Raw genomic sequence first — 15,042 nt, 5'->3', positions numbered from 1 at the left:
TGTGCATGATTTGACACCTTGAATGTCAATTAAGTGTGTGTGTGTCAAAGTGAAATCACCGACATGGTGGTGTGTTTGGGTTATCATGGCACACATGAGGGTGGCTCAGTGTGTGTGCCTCACAGGGGAGGTGAACATTATCTTTTATGTCTCAGCTCCGGGCTGACTGGTGACAAGTCAACACAAGAAGAAAACATTCTGTACAGCGCTGGTTCTCAAACTGGGATCACCGTGCCCTAAGGCGGTCTGTGAAACATAGCTCAGGGGTCCATGAAATAATTTTCAATACTTAGTTATGTTTTATCATTTTAAAAAAGGGCATGAGGGGAAAGAAATACCAAGCTGTACGATAAACAAACAGCATACGCGTCACAACGGGGAGAAAAGAAGTTAATGGCAAATGCCAAGTCAAAAAAAACCTTGATGTTAAACATGAGCATTTCTTGATTTTGCCATCTTCAGTGTTGTTTCGTTCAAAGTTAGAGATGTCTGAAAAGTTGTGACGTTAATTTCGGTCAACAGCTGTGGGTGACATTGCCCAACATGGCGGCTCCTGAGATAGATGAAGATTGATTCTCTTTAATTCTATTCCAAAATGGAATATTGATCAGAATGCTGTGTTTTCCTCTTTGAGAACCCCTTCAATATCCCTAAATGTTCTCAAATAACAGTTACGCAAAAAAAAAAAAAAATTATAAGTCAATTTTCTCTTGGTGCCATTTTCAATAGTCAAACAGAACAGAAGGTCCATTTTGTGAGCATGAAATTAATTCTTAACTCATGGGAGTCACATTTGATTTGTAAGTCCAAAGGCGACATCACACCGGAAACTGTGTGAAGTTTCATAAAGGCTCGTGTCTTTCGTCTTGTAATGTCGCTACCCGTGGGGACCTACAACTTGGATGATCCTTTACGACAGCAAGCATGAGATTCCTTTGGGGTTTGCCGCGTTAGAAGAAGAAACTTCACACAGGTTCCTCTTTTATGAGAGGCCAAGTTGTGACCACCAATGATCCAAACTCACATCACGCCACACACACGGGAAGGAGACTCAGTCAAAAGACACGCTCTGTGTCTACAAAAAGGCTATTGACGTATGTTTAACTGGACGTAACCAGTTTAATGATGCACTTTCTCACATTGGTGATTTTTGTTGTCCTTTTTGAGCGGCCTTTGTAGTGATGTCATCGGTGATGCCATTCCAGTCACTTCAATCTGTGTTTGGCTCCTCATTATGGGAAAAAACATATTGAAATGACGGCCAAAACTAATAAAAATCTAAAAACAAATTCCCAGCTAAATGAAACGTCCTATTTCTCTCCGCCGTTGCGAATTTTGTATTTCTCCAAAAACTCTGTGTGTTTCTGCCGCAGGATCTCCGTTTGTTTCTTAAAACCGTTGACCCTGGAAAAAAACAAAAACAAACGAGAACAAAAATAAATTAGAGCTGACCTGATTCTTCATCTACGACGAACGGCAGTAGTAACTACAATCTTATCTCAAATCACCCTTCCCCTTTGAAAAGAATCAAAATACCATTATCTGTCCCAGCCACCTACAAAACAAAAATGCTTTTGATTTTTATAGTCCTCTCTAATCTTGTATGTTATAAAACATCATTAAATTATATAAACAGTATTTACAGAATTAAATAGAAAGGTGGACAATTTATACAGGTTTTGGCTCATTTTTTGCTTTACTTCAAGACACTGTGCATCTGTGCATCTCCTTGTGCATGGCAGACTAACACAGATATAGATTGTACAAAGAACTGGTCTTGGGTCCTGTTGTACACAGAAGACAAAGAATATTAGCCTGTGTGTATTTTTATAAAACCTGCATGTGTTACTACTATTGGTTACAGAACAGGTTTATAAATACACTGATGCTATTCATTAGCCTGCCTATGGCGGTCCCCATTGTGTGTTAGCATGTAGCTAGCTGTCTTGTCGTTATTTTAAATACATTCAACTCAACATTTTCCTACACATAATTTATGAGCTATAACATGTCTGTTACACGTGCTATATACACGGATCTTCACAGTAATTCACAAAAAAAGATAATTTATTGATGGTGCGCGCAAAGCAAAGTCCAGTGTGACGGTTGCTGCCAGGCAGGGGCGATAAAATATTGTCAAGTAGGAAAAAGATCTGATAAACAGACCAGAGAATGTGATAATCACAATAAATTTACATAAGTTGTCACTAACCTGGCCCTCTCCTTGGATTCCTTGTAGATTTCGGTGATGACTCGATCCTTCTCATCCATGAAGTTACTGTGGACCTCTTCCAGCTTCCTGCAATGATTGATTAAAGTCAAGCAGGCACGCTCTTCAAAAATTCTAAAGATCAGCAGAATGTTTCATGATACTAACCCAGAACATTCCCGAAGGTTCAATGTTATCAATTGGGTGGATCATCTAAGTCTTCTTAGTCAAGTCAACCCCCAAGATTTTCTTTGTGACAATATACATATTCTGTGCATCCTTGCTTGTAGAACCACGGTGTTCTGATTCATTTTTGATTTGTGGAATATGAATTAAACAGGCAAAATCCACCTATTTTTATCCACTTCCGTGGACAGCCATTTTGCCACTGTCGGGTCACCGGTTTTCTGAAAGTGAGCCGCACCGTGAGGGATAAAAATAGGTGAATCTTGCTGCTTAACTCATATTCCACACACTAAATATTAATCAGAACGCTGTGTTTAGACCAGTGGGGGCACATAAAACATTATTTTTGGGTTGACATACCCTTTAAGTTAATGATTCGGTTCAAGGGAACACAATACAAATCAAACAGTACCAGATTTTATGGAATTTAAAAGGAAACATAAATAGGGTTCATCTTTAATTATTAGCAAAGTCGTGCATCAATAATTTGTCTTCTTTTTAGGTAATGAACGATGAAGACAAGTGCAACAGTAAGTGTGAATTACTGTCATTAGTTATTTAATTGCCGATAAAAGTTTTTAAACAATCGTGACACGGAGGGTCAGATTTGGCACCTGTGATCCCAAGCCCACATCCCGTGAAACGACACCATCGCCGACATGAAAATTCACCTGAAGAAGATAAAGTGTGCCCCGACGCTGAGCGCCATAGTGAGGAAACAGTAGGCCACCAGGCGGAAGTTTCTCTTGCGCCGCCTCTCCCTTTCCTCCACGGACATTTCCTGGGTGTGGGACTGATATATTTGCTCCCAGTAACGTACGTTGTCCTGCGCTGTCGCGCCGCTGTAGGGAAACGGTAAACAACGACAGATGAACATTGCGCTGATATACTTGTTTGAAATACAATCGGTGCATGACGGTTCCTGACTGTTGGAGTTGACAGTCAGAACGCTGAGTAATGGAGTATGCTGTTGAAGGATTTAGTGGACAAAGAATCTCAAAGCTTACTGATTCAATTGAAATGGATAGCACATAGTAGAAGTTAAAGCAAACCATTCTTGACAATGAATTCCAAATGTAGTGTGCTGTAAATTAAAACACAACTGGTGCTATGTGGGCAGTAATTCTATATAATGCAACAAGAGCGAGCCCGCATACCACCGGTAGCATACATTGAGAATGACTGGATTAATGTAGTAGTTGTTACCTAATTTAAGTAATCTATTGATTGTAAGAACGTAACTGCATCTGGTCACTTAATGCCTTTTAGTAGACACGCTAAGGCTAACACTGTTTTTCAGTATGAAAAGTGTTAAGTAATTTTACAATAATATAACTTTTTAGAATTGACTTGCCAAAATATTACTTTCTTCCTTTGTTAAACTAGGACTTTGATATCATATTATTATGACTTCAGCTTGAAAAATAATGATTTATTTTCATAATAGAAGTGATTAGCCCTACAAAATAATATACGATACTATTACTTTTCAATAAAAAACAACAACAACTTGATTTTCCTTAGAAAATTATGTTTTAATATTTTGTTGTTGTTAATATGTATTAACATGTTGTGATAGTCTCCCTTTCCCCCCTCAAAAATAGGCAACTTCTTAATTTTTGTGGCATTTAGGGGCGTAAAAAGGGGCGAGCGGGTCTTTAGAAAAACAATTAGTAACAACAAAATGGTATCACCTGGTTCCATAGTTGGTGTGACTGGAGGCCGACCTGAAGACCTGGCCACCTTCTCCTCCATTATAGGGACGTCTGATTTTGAAATCATACTCTTTCCTGCTGGGCTCCCTGCTCAGCACGGTGTAGGCCTCGTTCAGCTCCACAAACTGGCTGTGCAGTGTTGGGTTAGAAGGGTCACTGTCTGGGTGCAGCTGCCCAAGATCAAACGGGTAAGTACAAATTAAAAATCAAGCATTTTGGCAGGTTTAGGTTGGACTCATGAACCCTGGCCGAGAAACAAATTTCTTAACATTAGAGTTAGACTGCCATCTTGTGGTGGATCAATTTCTAAATAGCCTGTTAAAAAAAAAAGTTGTTCATCAGATTTATATGTCCCCAATACAATGATATATTTGAGATATTCAAAGATCTTTTTGAGGTACATCTTCGAGACTATAAACTTACTTTGAAGAGAATAAAGTTGGATGAAAAAAAATATAGTTTTAAGTAAACATTTTATATCTTTACCAAATTGTATTTTCTCTCAAGGTTAGTTAATGAATATTCATTGAATGTATTTCATTGTGTTTTGGCACATCAACAACAGATTATTAGTTTTTCTCAAAAATGTGCAAAAAAAAAAAAAAAAACATGATTACCTTTTTAGATTTGTCAAAAAATGCATTTTTGATTTCCTCCAAAGTTGCGTCGGATTTGACTCCCAGTAGGTCATAGTAGTTGGCACTTTTTCTTATATGACAGACATAAAGCACAGCACAGTATAAAAAACCACAATCGATAAATAGTTTAGGATGAATACAACACACAATATGATTGCGATTGGGCAGCTTGGTGGACTAGCTGTTAACTCGCCTGCCACACATTTAAGAAGTCCTGGCCTCCCTCCCACATTCCCAAAGCATACGTGCGAACTTGACTACAGGCTCTAAATTGTCCATAGGTGTGAATGTGACCGAGAATGTTTATCTGTTTTTATGGAGACTAGTCAAAGCGCGCAGCCAAGTAAAGACAAGTGGTACTGTAAATGAATATGGCAAGTGGTCCAAAAGGTGTGTCGGCCTCAAATCCAAAGCGATGCAATGCCGTCGTCTACATAGATCTGTTTAGTCATGACAATATTTTATAAACAAAGCTAAGCGTTGAAAAACGTACTTGGCGAATATATTCATCGGTGGCGGTGAACGCCCGGATTCCAGCTGACAAATATTAAAGGACATATTAATTGAGCATTTTGTAAAGCGCTACAGCAAAGGTTGTTGAGAAACAGCAAAATAAATAAAGATGTATTGTATTGGTGGATATTATTCAAAGATTACCTTTGTGCAGCACTCCTGGATAAGAGACGCAGTCCACTCTTGTAGCACCAAAGGCAACTCTGGCAGAGACGCAGATGGACCTCCAGCTGCATGGCAAAGATGGCAGTGGTGACACCACACAGTGCTCCTTTGCAGACCAACAGACATGGGTTAACTCCTCCACTGCTTATGCCAATCACTACCTGCCTGAAAAAGGTAGTTATATATTTGTGAGAAAAAAGTTGTAAATTTATTCGACTAGTCATATATCTTTTTATAAAATCAAGTTATGCGATTTCAATTAAAAAAAGCTGTACATTTTACATGAATTAAGTTTCTTAACATTAAAACTTTATTATTTTAATAGTATGACGTTATTTCAAAAGTACTATCAAAAGTTACCTCAAAAAGACATTCTGTTCTCAAGATAAAATGAGTTCTTATCTCTGAAACCACACTTTTTGTCAGTTTATTTGTAAATTAACTGAATTAATTCATCCATCCATCTGAACCATAAAACCGCACAACTTTTTAATGTCAAAATATTGACTATTTTGAAAATATAATGGTTTTCTTTTGTTTTGTTGTCCGGTGACCGTCCCTCATAATTGTGGTCCTGAAAGCTACATCTAAGGAGATTTTATTCTAATTATTATTATTTATTTTACAGTACAGTACTCGATGGGTTACATGAGAATGGACCCAATCATCTGATGACGTTGTTGACGTCTGAGGAACACAACATGGGCGTTCAGTTAAAATAGCAACAACAATTGTTCTAACAAAACATCTCTAACGATATTTATTATTACTAATATAAGGTGAATCTTTTATTTCCATCTTATCAAAACTACAGCTTCCATCTCACCACTCACAAAAGGTACTTGGCGTTAGCTGCAAGGGTTCGCTCACCTTTTTATGTTGTTCATAACATGCTAGCAACATTCAAGAACGACAAGCCACGAAACGTTGTGAGTAAACAAGGAAGGGAAAAGACAGATCATTTTGTTTTAAAGTCTAAATAAATGCGGTAATTGAAGCAAAACAACTGACATACCAGAAAGAGTGAAGCTGTTAACAATGTTGTCTCGGTACAGTTGCATAAGATAAAATTCGGTTTAAACCCGGAAAACGATGAAATGTACTTTCAAAATAAAACACATCATGCGCTCAGAAGGTGAATTTAAGCTGACAATTCTTATTAACAGTTCATATAAACAGTACACGCATTTATTCCAACGGATGATTGCGAACAATCACAAGCACTTATAGTTTTGTTATCTTAATCTTATAATCGTAAGAATTATTTTTTGTATTAACGAAACCTAATGGATTGAATCTTGAGAGCTTGACTCAGAACAATTGACATTTGGCATGTAACCACGCCCCCAGCACGTGTATGTCAGCAAACTCGATAACCTTGCTTCAGGAAAAAAAAAATTAAATTATTGTTTGATGTCATGCTTATTGTTTTTTAAAATATGTTTGTCGCATTGGTGGTAAAATTGAATATAATGTTTATTAGTTTGCTATTTCGATGGTTTAGGTCACATGCACCTCCGTCTGCCAGTGGCATTACTTGATCAGCAGCCGTAAGTAGGTTTCAAATGTCGCGACAAAACCAGTTTGAGTACATTTCTTGCCGGTATCGGACGTGTCATATTATGAAGTAAACGAAATACGTAAGTGTCACCAATTTTAATCCAACACTTTTTAAATCAAAGACTTTTTAAATCAAGCTTTTTCTGCTCTCAACTTCTCCACATTTGGATTATACTAGTGCACCTAAAAGAATATTTTGCTACCCGGAAGAGTTAGCATCGGGGTTGTCCTATAAGTAACAAGAAGTCCATTTCTTGTAGGAATTTCTAAAATTACATAGCGTATCCTTCCTTAGTTGGAAACATGATTTGTTTGCTATGGCATAATGCATATCGACAGCCTTCACAAGCACTTGAAAGTTGACATCTTTATAATAAGGCAGGTAACGACTCATTATCAAAGTATTTTTACTCAACTATCCCCATTAAAACAAATGATTGTTCCTTAGAAGAAACAGTGGACAAGAACAGCTGGATGATGGACCCTGAGGTTTCTTTGTTACTGCATTGTGCAGCCTGGCGGGGCCTCCGGCAGTCCCAAGTACAGGTGGAGCTGTCTGAACGGTAGGGTCAAGGGTTCAGATCTATAGACGTGACATGGGAGGAATAAAGATAATTGTGGCCAGAACACTGTAAAGATACAACTACAGATGACTTGTTGACTGTGATGAATAAAATTTCATTTTACAAAATGGCAGAATATTGTGATCAAAACTTGTACGTATCCAGTACCTAAAATAAGGCTGGTATCAGTATTCGCCTATCCCCATTAACTGGTTATCTTTAATGAACCGATCAGAGGACAAAAAAAATGCTCCTGTTATTCATTGAACAAATAAAGGTAGGATGTGATCTCACAAAAAAACTAATCATTACCCTGAAGGTATAACCGTCATACGGACGCCGCTCTCCAAAGTCACATCGAGGAGGTCTGGAACGTACGGGTGTCCAAGGAGCCATGGCTTTTCGACGGCGCCAAATTCCGGCTGCAGTCTTTCCACATCGACCTGCCTGCCGCTCATGTCTCATCTTGCACTCCATCCTCCCAAAACCCGGACTCTACACAGGGTCAAGCGATCGCACCACTGCTCACTTTGAAAATAGGCCTCACCTCTTACAAAGACTACCTGGGTACCAACTGGTCATGCCAGGCGGCGGAGCTTCGCAGACGGGGGGAGGGCGAGTTTGGCAGCAGCTGGGCACTGCTGGCACAGCCTTTAGGAGTGGGCGGTGTTGTGTGCACTGGCGACGGGCAGGTGGTGTTCATCAGGAGGAGCCAGCAGGTGGCTGAGGCAGGCGGGAAGCTGGACCTTCCTGGTGGGCATCCGGAACCCAAGGTAACTGGAAACCCTTCATTGCAAAAGTTAAAAAGTTACTGAACGAGTTGTGATCATGTTTGCGGTCGTTCTCAGGTGGCATGCGAGCGTCTCGGGGAGGAGAAGATCGACATGAACCTGCTAGAGCGGAATCCAGAGGCCGTCGTCGCTGAGCTTTTTTTGTCAATTTGTGCTGAGATTAGAGATGAGGTGGGTCTTTTTCCGGTCCAAAGGTGTGGGACTACGACTAGCATGTTTAGCAAGGGTCTCCAACCTTTTGAGGGAGAGCTGATTCATGTGAAGGGCATTTGGATACACACTTCTAAAATAACACATTTGCACTTTAGTAATGTCATGTTATTAATGCCATGGATCAACAGCAAATTTTACTTTGAGATTGCTTTGTGTGTCCCAGATGTATTTTTGATGGGGATTTCAATAATGCCTTTTTTGTCCCTGGCCACATCGTAGTCATGGTTTTCTTCAGAGGCCGAAATGACTGTGAACTCAAATTGATGAATACCGTAACTAGTTTTAAAATCAAAAGTCACGAAAACTGTTTTTTTTATTTTTAAAATGATTGATAACAAAAGAAATACTAGCAATATCTCGATGTTTTTTTTTACAAGTGAAGAAAATTAGTTTTAAATTTATTTCAACAAGAAATGCCCGTAATTTGCTTTTACAAATTTTCAATAACTTCTTTTTGAATAACGTTACCGTCATTAGCTTTTTAGGGGAAAGCGATTAAAATGGGAAATCCGATGTAACATTTGTCAATTGCAATTGTCTCCAGGTTAACATTCCCTTAAGCGCTCTCGGAGAGCCGCTGCTGATGGGTGTGGCCTTGAATCACATCGGTGCTGAAAAACCAAGTGCTGCGTTCTACATCAGGTATACATATTCTCATTTGAGGATTCTACATAAATAAGTTGCACATAAAGGAAATACGAGGATGTTGTAAGCAATTTGCAATTTGGAGTGCTCAATCGGCTTACCATGCATGTTTTTGGCATGCGGGAGGAAACCGGAGTACCCGCAGAAAACCCACGCAGGCACAGGGGGAGCATGCAAACTCCCACAGGAAGGGCTGAAGCCAGGATCGACCCAGCAAACTGCATAAATGCTGCGTGAAAAATAAATCAAGGTTGATGTAATGACGGATGATTTTTTTGACTGGATTTTTGGCTGGTTTAATGTTGGATCCAACAAGGAGCTTTCAAGTCAATATCACAATTACCACAAAGTGTCAAACAGTATTACTTAAACTACAAAAATAATGATAATAAATAGCATAAATGGAACGATATTTGTGAGAAGAGTGTAGGTAGCAGAATAGGTTATGTTTTTAAAAATTGGTTGATTCTTCTTGAATTGAATGGCTATGGAGGATTTTAAGAGTCCTTAGAGGTACTCTTTCCATCCACGTTTTTAACAAAGTTTCACATCAATTGAAGAAAGATTAATGCCATCGGGTGGGGCACCGCCCTAATGACAAATTGCCATTAAAACCCGATTGTATTCCTTTGCCATATATTTTCTTGGTTAGTCGGAGTCTCCAAAGAGATAATGGATGGATGGACAATCTTGACTTTTGTTTTAAATTCACAATGAGCGCTGTGTCCAACTTCCCAGTCCTTGCTGTCCTCTCAAGCATGTCCTGAGATCTGGTTTAGTAAAAGTTTCATTTTTGTCTTTTGTGTCCTGAGTTGTTCGCTGTCATCCGACAAAATCCGAGAGTTGTACTTGAAAGGAGGAGCGGAGGCCAATGAATCTACAGACATCGTGTTCCTCAGCAGAGCGGTGAGAAATCCTGACTTTAAAAAAACCCAACTCTTTACAAAAAGTTCAAATTGAATACATTCGAAACAGGAGACGTTGCGCCTGAACGGAAGCAGCCCGATGTGGTCGGAGCTGTGTCCTTCCGCCAAGGGAGCTGTGCTGCTTTTCCAGACGGTGAAGCCTGAACAGTTAGGATCTTATTCAATCTGAGATTTTTTTTTTTAAAGAACATTCAATCTACGATTCCACATTGTACAATAAAAACCCAATTGGCACTTTAGGGAAATGGCAGTTTTGTTGTTAATATTAATCCAGTTTGATTGTTGAAAGCAGTGATTGCATAAAATTAGCTTTCCTTTCCATTTCCGGTTCTTCAGGAGTATCCATCATAGCCACTGCAGTAGTACACGGTTTGGTCATAAGGCACATTCCACTGTGAAAAGTAAGACAACATAAAATCAACTCTGATTGCTTGCTAAATTTGGAAGTCCTGACATAATCTGTACTTACATGCTGGCTCCAACACTGCATGTTATTCCAGCCTTAAGGGAAAGGTAAAAACGTAATTTTACAACATGAACAGCATATTAAGGGCAGAAGTACTCATGTATGGAGCTCCTGGAAGTGACACAACTCTTTTCAGCTGTAACAACTTTCACACTTGTCATGATCAAGTCCAATTTTATGATTTAGACTTTTAACCCATGTTAAGCACTTGGTGAGTATTCTCTGTAGAAAGTGGGGTAAATTTGTAATTTACAGTGGTACTTTGAATAAATTTGTTTACTATTGTATTGTAGTCAATGTTTTATATAGTGTGTTCTGTTGTCTTATTTCATATGTTCTGTAAAGTGCCACAGCCGTTGTGGATACGTTGCATAAATACGTACAGATGTACATCGCTTTTCTCATACGTACTGTTCAATCCGCTTGTCCTGATCCAGTGAGGTGGAAGAGGAGGCCCGTGTGGGTGCGGTCTTTTCTTCAGCAGATACTTCTTGGGTTTCTCTGATTTGGGAACAGGCGGCAGCAGTCGTCGGGCCTCGTCTTTGTACTCCTGCAGCAGCGCCTGCGCCGCTTCCTGCTCCAGCTCCACGTAGTGCAATTCATCCAGGATGTCTGCGAGCTGCTCGGGAAGACTGCAGCTGACTGAAAGGGAGGAGCGCTCGCATCATGAAAGCCGTTTTGGAAAGACCGCCGCAAATCAAAGCCCACCTTGGAGTTTGAGCAGGGCCGTCTCGGGAATGTAGTCGCTGTCCTTTCTGCGCTTCGACAGTCTTCTTTTCCACTCGTTCGCCGAGGGAAAAAGCACAACCGCCGCGCGCCGCCCGAAGCCGGAGAACAATTGCAGCTTGTAACGCTGTGCAGAGAAGAGGGTGTTGCACTGAAAAAAAAAATGGGAGAGGATTGTGATATTCCAAATACAATGTAAAGGATATTGTGATATTGTCATATTATTGAGATGGTACCAAATCAAAATTCATTTGTTGGAGGGAAAAAAAAGTTACGTTAAGGTATTAAAAAATGTAACTAGCTGTCTTAGTAAAACGCTAAATACAGTACAGTAAAATTATAGCAAATGTAAGTAGATGATAACATTTTGTATATAATACTACATTAAATGACATGTATTCAGAATATAAACGTGAAGATAAGTGACTTAAATGAAATTATTTCACCTTTTCAATGTAAAAAGTCTTCAAACAGTTGACACAAAAGGAACACAAGCTTAAAGTGTTCTTGTAGTAAAGTAAAATAAAACACTAACATGGAAGTAAATAAATACTAAAAAAACTGCTTAGAAAACCTAAAACATAAGTACATTCACTCAATCCCAGTACATTTGTTATTAAGTGAAACCTTACCTGGTCAAGGATGTAGTTGCCTGGCGTGTGAGCGGCTATTTTGATTACCTCGGTCAGACACAAGGCGGCCTGCTGCAGCTGGCGTTCCCTGGCACCCCCGCTCTAAAACACGACACAACCACACACATGGTTGAGTCACTTGGATGAGACTAGCGATGACTGCCCCACATGAAGCGTTTGGGCTGACCATCATGCACGAGAGCAGCTCCTCGGTGCCCAACAGCTTGTAGTTTTTCTCCGGATTCTGCCGTATATGAGCTCTGGCCCAGTGGCTCTTACCGGAACCAGGGAGACCCACCATCAACAACATCTATTCAGACAAAGACACAGACGGAATACAAGAGGAAGCTTTGTAGTGATCCAATGCTAGAAACTCACCTCGCTCTGCGCTCTGGAACTCGGCGCAGTCGCGTTGGGATGTCTCAGCCGGGCCGGAATCACCGCCAGTGGGGTGAAGCCCGGAGGAACGGGGTACCAGGGGGGAGCCGTGGGATCCAAGTGCAAACGAACCGCACAGCTGTTACAGAGCACGTGAGGGAACAGAGCACGTCCTTCAAGCTCGGACGCATCCAGGGAAAAGGCCACTCCTAGAAACCGGCCATTTTTGTGGAAGGAGAGCTGAACGCCGCCATCTGTGGAAAAAGACTGTGGGATGATATCAGTCAGAGTTAGTGCAAAGTAATTAACGGACTGGGCGATCCATCAATATAATGGATAATTTATGAAAATCATTTCATGTTCCAAGTGTTTCCACGCTGATGTGCGCTAACAGCACCCTGTGTGTGTGTGCGTGCGTGTGTTTGTAATAAGAGAAATTTCAAGACAGACGTCACTCACAGCATAACAACCGATGATGTCTCCTTCACAAAATGGCTCCCCAAACTCTTCTTCTCTCCCACATGTGACTTTCTTAGCACGTCCATCATATGCGAAAGAAAACGCTTCTTCTCCTGAAGGCACAAAATAGTGATTGTGAAACAATTGCCATTCTTTTCTAAAGAATCTCAAACTACGTGCAATAGTGCATACACTAGGGCCGGACGAATGGAACAATTTGACACAATATTTACATCTTTATTTTTACATCTTCATAGATAAAATGATAGGTTTTTATTTATTTCATCAATGGAAAACCATCCATCTCCAAATACTGTCAAATTACTATTTTTTTTTCCACAAATTGATACTACTGGTCTCACACTGGTCTAACAAAGTGTTGAAAACAGTTTGAGAACCAATCTATTCATTGTTTTTTTTGGACACATGAACTGCTATAGACTCCACCTGTTTCTCAGTCTGTGGGAGCCGTCTGGGTGTTTCTTAGACCTCTGAGAAAGCGTTTGGAAAGATGACATAAATCACAGTCGTTTGCATTTGTGTAGTCATAACCTCATTACTTTAAGTCGAGTCGATTATTTTTGAGTGACAAACTAAAACGGTTGTTTACAAATTTACGTCAATAAAAACTTACCGAGCAGTAGGGATGTTTGGATCAAGGACCATCCTACGCGCATCCCGTAGGACTGGTCGCTTTCCGGGCCATCCGGCAGAGGGCTCGATAACCTCCTCTCCAACCTCACCTCGAAGCCCACCCTGCCTTGCGACACACCGTGGGTGAGCCTGCACCCGGACCACAACAGAGGGAATCTATCCCAGAATCGCGGCTGGCCGCAAGCGCCGTCAGGGCCCACTTGGAAGTGCAGGTGACTGTCGTCTAAGTGGAAGTATAGTAGGATAAAATGAGTCGCTGTTATCTTAAAAGCAGGTGGAAATGTGTTCAGATACTCACATGAATGCAATTTGAGTGCATCTTCATCTTCCTTTTTTGCTTCATCTTCCTCCGGTGGAGCTGGTGGTAGTTTGGCTCTGGTGGATAATAACATGTTCATTTACACTCATTTTTTTTTTAGTAAATAATTCTTTTTCAAATCACTGAGGCTCTGCTCTTCATTACCTTTTGTACCGTATCTCCTCTTTAAACTCGTAAAACGCTCGCCCTCGCTCCTCCTCTGCCGCCGCCGGCTTCAGCTTGCTCTTCTCGGCTTGACAGCCATCATCAACAGGTGACCGACACCCTGGGATGCTTTCAGCTTCCGTTTGCGTGGCGGAGTCAGAGAACTCTCGAGTTTGGTTTGCTGCTCCGCACGGCGGGGTGACACTGGCTGGTTCCGTGTGGGAAGAGGATAAAAGTAGAGAGGATGAGGAGGCCGCAATAATTTCTGGGGTCCTGGCTGATACCGGTGGAGGAGAGGGTTGAACTGAAAGTGGGAAAGAAGAAAATCGGTTAGGATCCATTGTACAGCGAAGTGCAGCGTTCTTACACATATTTGTAAAATCACATGGTGGTTTATTCATTTTTCTAAAAGGATAGACATGATCTTTTATCATATATCACTTGCCATCGTGGAAATAGAAGTATGGATTGAACTGAAATATGACACTTTGATTTTAGAATCAATTTTAGACCACCGTATAGGCTTTGATTTTTATATATAAATTCTTATAGTGTCTGGGGAGAATTGAATTGCCTTGTGGTTGAACGTCGCGCTCGTTTGTGATCCTTTTATGGCCGTCGTCATCCAGTAAAGACCACAACCGCTCCACAAGGTCGTCCTTAAGCCCTCGGCTGTCCAAACCGGCTTGTTTGAGCCTCAACCGAAGTTCGGCCACTTTAAGTTTCCTAATATCGGATAGCTTCATCGTTACTGGGTACAAAAGTTGAGGTGGAATGCTATCGTTGTGGAGAAATGTCAGCCTTCGCGGACCAAAACAAAGGTTCAATATGAAACCTCGGCACCTGATTGGCTGAGACAAGTCGCCTTTACTTCTTCGTATTTTCTGTCAAGTAGATTTTACATGTTTAAAAGGTTTGCTGCCACCAAGCAACAGTGAATGTAACTACATTTTGTCAGTCAAAATTGATCGCAAGAGACACGTTTTCCACGTTGAGAATTTATTTGATTAGCTAAATTCACTTACATGGCGGCATCCCTTATTCGAATTAATTAATTGCTAAACAAATAACTGGGATGTTCTGAAAGTAGAGTTCCGTTATTTTTTTTTCATCCATCCATGAACAACCGTCAGCATAATC

At 40.5% G+C, this 15,042-nt stretch overlaps 3 protein-coding genes across 9 annotated transcripts; 1 reads left to right on the top strand and 2 right to left on the bottom strand.

Annotated features, from left to right (window-relative positions):
- Nucleotides 1-293: 293 nt before the first annotated feature.
- Nucleotides 294-6,569, bottom strand: dnajc4 (DnaJ (Hsp40) homolog, subfamily C, member 4). 3 transcript variants are annotated; one of them, XM_088368770.1, is made up of 7 exons: nucleotides 6,442-6,569; nucleotides 5,406-5,591; nucleotides 4,728-4,818; nucleotides 4,090-4,280; nucleotides 3,067-3,237; nucleotides 2,213-2,299; nucleotides 294-1,404 (listed from the first exon to the last, which is right to left on the bottom strand). In XM_088368770.1, exons 2-7 carry the CDS (start codon nucleotides 5,495-5,497, stop codon nucleotides 1,311-1,313), a joined length of 726 nt encoding a protein of 241 aa, XP_088224896.1. In that variant the 5' UTR covers nucleotides 5,498-5,591; nucleotides 6,442-6,569; the 3' UTR covers nucleotides 294-1,310. The 3 variants fall into 3 exon arrangements, with proteins under 3 accessions (XP_088224896.1, XP_088224886.1, XP_088224878.1); XM_088368760.1 differs by having other exon boundaries at nucleotides 5,406-5,532; nucleotides 6,442-6,535; XM_088368752.1 differs by lacking the exon at nucleotides 6,442-6,569 and adding an exon at nucleotides 6,297-6,430.
- A 396-nt stretch (nucleotides 6,570-6,965) lies between these two features.
- nudt22 (nudix (nucleoside diphosphate linked moiety X)-type motif 22) lies at nucleotides 6,966-10,882 on the top strand. Of its 4 annotated transcripts, XM_088368720.1 has the most exons (8): nucleotides 7,038-7,066; nucleotides 7,282-7,364; nucleotides 7,435-7,549; nucleotides 7,869-8,322; nucleotides 8,398-8,511; nucleotides 9,098-9,195; nucleotides 10,011-10,104; nucleotides 10,174-10,882. In XM_088368720.1, the coding sequence occupies exons 3-8, from the start codon at nucleotides 7,461-7,463 to the stop codon at nucleotides 10,291-10,293; spliced, it is 969 nt and encodes a 322-aa protein (XP_088224846.1). In that variant the 5' UTR covers nucleotides 7,038-7,066; nucleotides 7,282-7,364; nucleotides 7,435-7,460; the 3' UTR covers nucleotides 10,294-10,882. The 4 variants fall into 4 exon arrangements, with proteins under 4 accessions (XP_088224855.1, XP_088224864.1, XP_088224837.1 ...); XM_088368729.1 differs by lacking the exon at nucleotides 7,282-7,364 and having other exon boundaries at nucleotides 6,966-7,066; XM_088368711.1 differs by having other exon boundaries at nucleotides 6,995-7,364.
- LOC148403868 (heterogeneous nuclear ribonucleoprotein U-like protein 2) lies at nucleotides 9,466-14,750 on the bottom strand. 2 transcript variants are annotated; one of them, XM_088368696.1, is made up of 12 exons: nucleotides 14,477-14,749; nucleotides 13,903-14,206; nucleotides 13,738-13,814; nucleotides 13,420-13,662; nucleotides 12,786-12,898; nucleotides 12,327-12,593; nucleotides 12,136-12,258; nucleotides 11,949-12,050; nucleotides 11,299-11,467; nucleotides 11,002-11,232; nucleotides 10,594-10,625; nucleotides 9,466-10,516 (listed from the first exon to the last, which is right to left on the bottom strand). In XM_088368696.1, the coding sequence occupies exons 1-12, from the start codon at nucleotides 14,646-14,648 to the stop codon at nucleotides 10,457-10,459; spliced, it is 1,893 nt and encodes a 630-aa protein (XP_088224822.1). In that variant the 5' UTR covers nucleotides 14,649-14,749; the 3' UTR covers nucleotides 9,466-10,456. The 2 variants fall into 2 exon arrangements, with proteins under 2 accessions (XP_088224822.1, XP_088224814.1); XM_088368688.1 differs by having other exon boundaries at nucleotides 9,466-10,625; nucleotides 14,477-14,750.
- Nucleotides 14,751-15,042: the final 292 nt, after the last annotated feature.

Source organism: Syngnathus floridae, chromosome 1, assembly GCF_059516105.1.
Source record: "Syngnathus floridae isolate MCC-2025c chromosome 1, RoL_Sflo_1.0, whole genome shotgun sequence".
Classification (NCBI taxonomy): domain Eukaryota; kingdom Metazoa; phylum Chordata; class Actinopteri; order Syngnathiformes; family Syngnathidae; genus Syngnathus; species Syngnathus floridae.
The sequence above is the reverse complement of the archived record's forward strand: the minus strand, read 5'-3'. Positions and strand labels throughout refer to the sequence as shown.